Source organism: Thalia democratica, chromosome 6 (assembly GCF_965202585.1).
Source record: "Thalia democratica chromosome 6, ktThaDemo2.hap1.1, whole genome shotgun sequence".
Taxonomy (NCBI): Eukaryota; Metazoa; Chordata; class Thaliacea; order Salpida; family Salpidae; genus Thalia; species Thalia democratica.
In genome coordinates, this window is record NC_139170.1 from 5,286,854 (window position 1) to 5,295,358 (window position 8,505).

At 24.8% G+C, this 8,505-nt stretch overlaps 1 protein-coding gene across 1 annotated transcript; it reads right to left on the reverse strand.

Annotated features, from left to right (window-relative positions):
* Positions 1-1,256: 1,256 nt before the first annotated feature.
* On the reverse strand, positions 1,257-4,929 carry LOC145838161 (microfibril-associated glycoprotein 4-like). Its single transcript, XM_082945716.1, has 6 exons — positions 4,695-4,929; positions 4,130-4,311; positions 3,659-3,755; positions 2,284-2,380; positions 2,126-2,196; positions 1,257-1,833 (listed from the first exon to the last, which is right to left on the reverse strand). The coding sequence occupies exons 1-6, from the start codon at positions 4,927-4,929 to the stop codon at positions 1,577-1,579; spliced, it is 939 nt and encodes a 312-aa protein (XP_082801842.1). The 3' UTR covers positions 1,257-1,576.
* Positions 4,930-8,505: the final 3,576 nt, after the last annotated feature.

The window sequence follows — 8,505 nt, forward strand, 5'->3', positions numbered from 1 at the left end:
ATAGATTTTCGTACCATCTCGAAAGTGCAAAAGTTACCCCTCGTGCAAAATTGACGCCGTGCAAAAATTTCCCTTAGTGCTCATTTGACACCAACCCATTTTAAATATCTCAAGTTGAGATTTTGCATCTGTATAAAGTACTAGTAAAAAATTTTTTTTGAAAAAGGCTGTAGAAGTTTAAACAATTTGCACAACTTAATTTTCGTTACAACATAAATTTAAGTTTGTACAGTAAATAATTATGGCATACAAAACTTTAGAAAAAGTATCACATAAAAATAATCCAAAAATACTTAATCTTATTTATAAAATCTATATGGTTTATTCAAAACATGTTCCTTTTATACACTTTATCCATTTACAATCATTCATAGTTTTTTAAGCAAAACATGAAAAACACCCATAGTAAAATAAAAATTATCTGAATCTTTAGAAATTATTAGGCATAATTTAATTAAAAGTATATGATCTGCTTATATAGTCTCAAGTAGTACTTTAAATGACCAAAAAGGTAAGTATAAAATTATATATAAAAGAGCTAAAACATTATAAACTAATTCTTGCAGTTCTTTTTAAAACTCTTAGCTCATTCATAAATATATTGTTAAAATAGTTTCATTAAACAATAAAATGATATATGGAGTGTGCAATATTTTAGTAAAAATTTCGTTTGACAGTTGAGTACTTTTGTCTCACAACTACTTATTAATCTTCATACTTTTTTTTTGTAGAATTAGATTTGTGTGAAAGAGTTTAAGAAACACTATGTTAATAAAATTATCTTAAATTAAATTTTGAACGCTAACATTACTTAAATTTTATCTTGAAAAGTTCATTATTCTACTTTTTATAAAATGTAAAAACTCAGTGAGTAGCAACCAAGCATGAATAATATTAAAGCTAATATTAAATTATTACTAGTCTTATAAATAACAAAACAAAAATGTTAATAGATCACTTTTATAAAACGAGTTACAACTTAGCAATCATGAATTAAATAATTTTACCCTTTTAATGAATATTTATCGTTTAAATATCGAAATTTAGAATTCTAAATATCTAATTATGGCCATAAGTTTTTATAGATACGTAAGAATTGTTTATAATAAGTTAGTTTACATTCATATACAGTATTTATTCAGTATATAATAAATCATTATATTAATTTTTTTTTTCAGCTTAATTAGTACTGTATGTACACATATTTTAAAAGTAGACAATACAAATAGTTTGTGTTTATAATAATTGACAACGTACACGAACGAAATTAAATAGCTTACTTATACAAATCTCAAAAAACTAAAAATTATATTCTAACATAAAAATGTTTAGCTACATAAGCTTACATTTAGACAGGATTTATAGAAGAATATTAATGTAAACCTATTTAATACATTTATATATAAAAAAAAATACATAAGCAATTTTGTCAAAAATAAAAGATATTAAACAAATGCATGCAACATAAAAACAGTATAGAAAGCTTTTCAAAGCTCATACTGATATGACTTAAAGTTCGAATGAAAAATATTTTCTCGTATTTATGTTTAGTATAATCAAAAAATTATTAAACTCTCTAATAATCGTAAACAGGTTTAAACTTCATCTCAGATATTTTAAGCGCGTAATGATACCCTTTGAAAGCCCTCCAAACCATCCCGGCTGCGTATTGTTCGGTACTTCCCCTCAAGTACAACCCGTTCAAGTTGAAGTCGTGACACTTATTGTGCCACCAGCCGGATTTATACACTTCCGCGCAACTTTTGCCATAATTGTCTTGGTCCCTGTCGAAGGTTGAGAAACTTTGTCCGTTTTGTTTGGTGAGCGAATCTCCTAAAAGTTTGATAAGTTTATTGCCTTCTACACGTTTTAATATTTATGAGTTTACTAAATATATTAGTTCTTTTTACTCTCGTAGCTATCACTTACAACTTATAGAAACAGAACAAAACCGCAGATTTGCTTTTATATGTAATTAATGAATAAAATAGTTATTAAAATTAAATGAAAATATACGGATTTGTTCTTTTTCAATAACTTTCTTACTCATTTGCTATTTAAGCAATATCATTTAGCACAAATTAAATTGTTTAACCAAAGTCTAAACAAATAAATAACTTTTAACCTGCAGTGCCTTCGTATGAGCTTGAATCAAAGTTCAACGTATAAGTCTCCCTTTTTCCTATTGAAAATGACCTGAAAAATGTTAATAAACAACAAAACAAATAAAAACAGTCGGATTTACTTAGTGTTTTTTTATCGTATATGAAAGCGGTTATTTACTTGTATTGAGCATATGCTTTGTTTTCTTCAAAATCCTCTAAATCCACGCGTAGCGAGAACAACCCGGATTTTGTGATTTGATGCAGCTTTTCCAAACCTTCAAAATTCACATTTATTTTGTTATGCAAAGTTTTACTTTGAAATGAAAATATTAGTTAGAAGAAGCTAATAATACAAAAGTGTAGGTTACAAAAACTAAAAGTTGCTGTTTTGTTTTATGCAGCTTTTTAAAACTCCAAAGTTAATTACAGTTACATCTCGCATCTTTACGCACTCGTGACGTTACGCACTCTCGTTTAGATACGCATTTTAGAATTCTAAAAAATACAGAAAATAAAAATTTTAATTTTTTTTTATATTGCACAAACTACGATTATTGTATATTTTTAATTTAAAATATGTTTTTATTCTGAAATAAATATGACTGTGTTAAATTATGAAAGTATTATGAAGTAATGAGAGTTTGAAACACATCAAATAATTCAGCTTTCTTGCCCTATATATGAATAAACATCTAAAAATGAAATGTAATGAAATTTCCTAGCAAAAAGTAGCAGTGATACTAAATAAATATAGAGCTTACACTTACAAAAATCTCAATTGTTTTTTTTAGGAAACATATCACTAATTTTCATTTGACGTTTTTTTTTTTGTTTAAGTTCTTCTGTAACACTTGCTTTGCACAGCAAGAGTTAAACATTTTCTTATATTCTATATATTTTTGTTCAAAAAAAACATTACAGCATTTTCATATGATATTTTCATTACAGCACCAAATGCATATTTTTGTAAAAGGCTATAGAAACTAATTTTAATTTAGACACCACATTATTTCTTCATTGTAAACAAATGCTTAATTATAAATTTAATTTAATAAGTAGAATAGAATATGAATGTTAAGTATCAAATAAGTCACATATAAATACAGATAAAGATAAAATCTACTTATTATCAAAATTAGTAAACTATTACTTTATATAAATTTAATTCCTTTTTTTTATATATTTTATATAGTTTTATCTTTTGTTTTCATATTTATAAAAAAAATAAACAAATTCTTAAAAGTGGGAAAGTCCCCAGTCTGCTTCTAACTAGAAGCAATATCAAAAAACAACCATTATAGAAAGTATATTTGGTACCTCTCGTATCTTTACGATATCTCGTATACTAACGCATTTTTTTCTGTGGACACAATGTGCGTAAATAAGCGAGAGGTTACTGTATTAAATTGTTGAAAAAAAAAAACGTCTTTTTGAATGAAAACTATCAGTAAGAAAATGCTAGTACATACTACAAAAGTATAGATTACAAAAACTTAAAAATGTTATTTTATTTAGTTATTAAATGTTTTTTAAACATTAACAGTAAAACTAACCCAACCAATATTCACTGTTTGGATTGCCAAACCCGTTCGCGTAGGAATTCCAGTTTTTCTGGAATTCCTGCTCACCACTGAATCGTCGTTGGAAAAGCTTTAAAAATATCGTTTTGATTTATATATAAACCAGTATAAAGTTTAGTTAGTTTTATTTTTATAGATAAACACTATAAACTTTATATCAAGAAACACCATAGTTAAACAAAATTTCTTTTTAAAAAGTTCGTACTGTCTTACTTAATATACATCCAAGCTAAAGCATTTTTTTTTGGTTTTTAAACTTTTATGCCGGTATAGCTTATTAATAATTATTAAAATAATCATAAAACAGGACGTCCAAGTTTTCAATAACTTGTGAAAACTACTTTGATTAAAAGTTTTTAAAAAAATTCTAGCATAGTGAAGTTAATTTTACAGTATATAACTAAATAGTTTAAAAATTAATTAATTTTGAAACAAAATATAAACGAAAACAAACAGTCCACCCCCTCCTTCTGTTTCCTGGTCGCAGTAGACGAGAAACCCTTCAATTTCACTGAAAAGCGGGTAAATTTTGTATACGCCAGATGGCGACAGTGGGTCGATTTTTTTGATGTCGTAACAATCCCTAGGCTGCCTCGAACTGCTTTGCTTTTTCAAATCGGTCAACTCTATAATTATACAAGTTATAAAGTGCACTGTTATAAAAGTTTTTTTTAATCTTTGTGCTGAATTAAGTATGTAAAAAGTTATTGTGACTGTTTAAGAGTATAGTGTAACTATGGACGATTTTGAAAATACACTTTTTTTAATCAAAAAAAAGTATATATTTAGTTAAGATAAGTTTTCTTTGTGCTCAATTACCAGGTAAGATTATAATCTGACTTTTAAATCAATCTAAAATCATTGTTATCAATTTAAAACAGTCGTTATTTTTGTTACATTATTATCATGAACAAAAGAAAAAACCTGTATTAAATAAACAATTAAAACCTTTTTTTTAAGTAAAAAATTGCAAAAAGTATTGATTTTAATTTACAAAAAACAAACTAACCCTGTTCAGTTTTGTTGAGTTTGTGTTGAACTTTTTTCAAGTGTTCTTTTACCACGGTCAAGTTGCAGTCTTTGCCAGGTGGTCCTCTTGGCCCCATTTTACCAACTGTGACGTCACTATTTGAGTGCTGATAGTCACCACAGGAGTATGTTTTCGTGATTGTGCAAGTTTGTTCTTGACAAGAAACACTGTTCAACAAAAGTTGAACAACCACAAATGTTACAAGCATAAACATTATATAATCTTCTAAATAAAATCCTTGTCAAAAGGTATTAAAATAAACTTTTTTTTTTGTTAGTATTTATTGTTTTAAAGTTAGAAAATTTTAACATACTTTACAGTTTTTTTTAAATATAATTTTATTACGAATCACTTCAATTATTAAAGGACTTTTGTCAAGCTTTACCTTTAACTAATTACTTTGAAATATGGTTTACTTAAAAAGTATATTAAAATTTGTCTTAAAGATATACAAATTTTCAACTTAAAAACAATGTTAAACTACTTTTTTTTTACATTAAACTTATAAATCTTGAAATTAATACCTTATGTTTTTCTGAATTCAATGTTATAATACAAATGCCTTGTTTCATTTCATTTTCAAACAACTTCTAGCACATGAAATAAATCTTTAGACTAAATATTATTCTCCTTAATAAATTGTTGACAGTTCTTTTATTCCCTAACTCAATTATATAATAACATAAAATTTAAACGCTTTTAAAAGTAATTTTGCATACAACACTTTCAAAGCAACAGCATAAAGTGTAAAATGTAAAAACTTTTTTTAACTTTTTCATATCACGGTAAACCAACAGACCTTAAATAAAAATATTAGTTGTACACGTGATATAAACCTTTATTACCGTTTTCTTTTTTCATACAAATATTTTACATAAGCTAAAGAAATAAGTTTCGTTTTAATTATCTGAACAGATTAATTTTGAACGGTTTCCAACAGTGTTAATAATTGGCAATAAATGAAACAAATTATTACATAAACGATAGTTGTAAAAAGCAATTAAGTTTAGCAAAGCGAAGACTTAATTAAATAACCGAACTTTTCATATTTAAAAGTTTTTTTTTTAATTGCGTTAATAATATTTTTTGGGAACCAACCACAAGTATAGTTTAATTATATAAAATAAAATTATAATATCAATAAACTTTTTACAACTTAATCACATAACTAATAATTCAAACATTGAACTATAAAAAATAACTTTAAAACAATTACCTTACTGAAGCTTTTATTAAAAAAAAAAGCAAAATTTTTTTTTATAAAATATTACAACAGGTTAAAGAGCTTAATTCCAAGAACGTAATACAATTTTAAAAACAGTGCATTTTAAATAAATTATCGAAAGAAGCTTTTTTTTTGTTAAACGGAATTTAAACTCCATGTTAATCTTTTATAAAGCGTAATAGAAAACTTTGAGGGCAAGGATTTCATCTCAATTAAAATATATGCAGAAGGTAAACGTTGTTATGCAAATGAAATTTCAAAAACTATTGAACCGTTTGTTTTTCGTGTCAGCCAAGTACGTCACGTGGTCGATAGGGATTCACCGAAACCGGAACCGACATTATTATAGAAGCCGGATATTACCGTCGTTATGTCGTTTGAAAATTCTTTAAATTTACTGGTTTTAAAAATACCCTTATTGTTTTTGTGTTGTGATGAAGACTACTTTAAAAGTCTGATTTCAGTCAATTGTTTTACTACTTTTAATTTTTTAAAATGATTTTTTGCTTGACTTACTTATTTACCATAATACTTTGATTGATTTTACTAAAAAATTTATTGGCATAAACATAGACACAAAATTTTGATTACTTAAAACTTAAGTTAAAACTAAAATAAATTAAATTAAAACTTTAAGACAAGCTATTTTTAAAAGTTTGTATTTTAGACAGCTTTTGTTACAACAAAATTTTTTCTAAGATATAACTTTATATTTTTTTAGTTCTAATCTACTGCTTTAAACATAATTTTTACAACACTAACGTTAGTAATTTGATCTGATACAATTGGGTATTTTTGCTGCATTAGTAATTTTTAAGTTTCCTAAATTACTGACCTCACTCTAAGGTTTAGAATACTTTTGATTATTTTTGAAAATTAATATGAACTTAAGTAAACTTTATGCACTTTTTTAAAGAGAGTCATTTATTGCTAAAGTTAGTTTTATTATAAGTAAGACATAAAAAGTTATAGTATTATAAATAATTAGCAAAGTTTTTCAAAACAAAGCTATAACAAAGTTTATTATCGTGCATTTATTATAGCAATTAAAAACAAAAAATAGGATCTTTTTTTAGAGTTATATCGTGCGTTTATAAATTATTAAAAATGTTAAAGACTTTGTTTACGTTATGAAAAAGAATTCTACAACAAATATGTCATAGTTTTTCTTTGTTGTATTTTCATTGACTTTTTTTTCATTGCAGTAAATGATTAAATATTGTTACTTATGTCAGAGTGCATACGTAAAAAAACAATAAAATTTAAGGTTTATATTAACAAGTTAACAGTAAATAAAAATTTGTATATTACAAAATTTAGCTTGTCGTTTTACCTTTTATTATTTATTAGGTTTCGCACAATTGTTAGTTTTAAAGCTTATATTGAAATTAAGATGTATTTTAAATTAAGTTCATATGTATTAAATCTTGTTTATCGCAATTAAAACTTCGTAAGCATAATTTTTTTTAAGTATTTTAAAAAATTTCTACAAATAGCTGTTGTCAGGTTAACAGAATTGTAATAATTAACTAGCGAAGGACTAATAAAAGTTTAATCAAAAAAAAGTTACTCAGAGACAAAGCAGAACTATATTTTGTTGTAGGATATTGAGAATATTGTTGATCATTTCAATTCTCTATTTTTATTCTTATGAAAAAAAAAACAAAAAGGTTATTAGAAAGTATAAATTCACTGAGAGATTAAGAATTTTTTGCTATGTATATTTAAGTAAGAAATGGTGTTTTTACTTTAATATTTTTTAATTATGTAACTCAAACCGAGAATCGAAAAATTGTTAAATAAATGTATTTTAGTTTGAGTATTTGTTTTTCAAATAAAAAGTAGCATTTAAAAAATTTTAACTTTCTATTGAATTTATATTTTCATAGAACAAAAGATATTTTACAAAGCAAGTAGATATTAAATAAAGACCAAAACTGAAAAAAAACTAAAAGTATTCGATATATCAATGACAAATTTGTTTTGAAAAGTTTTAACTCTCTTAGAGGTAAAATTTATTTACTAAGCAATATTAAAAAAACAAAAAAAGGTTTTTGTATGTTTTAGTAATATTACTCAAAATAAAAAATAGCCAAAATGTCCCACTTTTTCTATTGGCTCTAGCACCAACCCAATAAACCCACAATCAAAAAAAAAAACAATTTTTTTCTGAAAGATTAGCTTTTAAACTTTGTTCTAAATATACTTCAAGAACAAAAATAAAGAAATTGTTTTATGTTAAAAATGTGAAATCATGTAAACTGTTTTAGTTCATCTTTATTTTAGCATGATTGTTGTTTGTCATGACGTTTTAAACCAAAAAGTAAAAAGCCATTCTAACTACAACAGCTAGATACAGAAACACTTAATTTTTAGCATCTATGGTTATAAGTTAAAAATATACTTTTAAAGTTTATATTTAACAACAGTTTTATCTATAAAAAATTCAGTTTTTAGATAATAACATATATATCTAGAGTATTAATTCTTAGAATGAAATTTATTTTAAAAATCAAACTTCTTTGACGAATTCTTTTTGGATAGTGTTAAATTGTTTTAATCAAA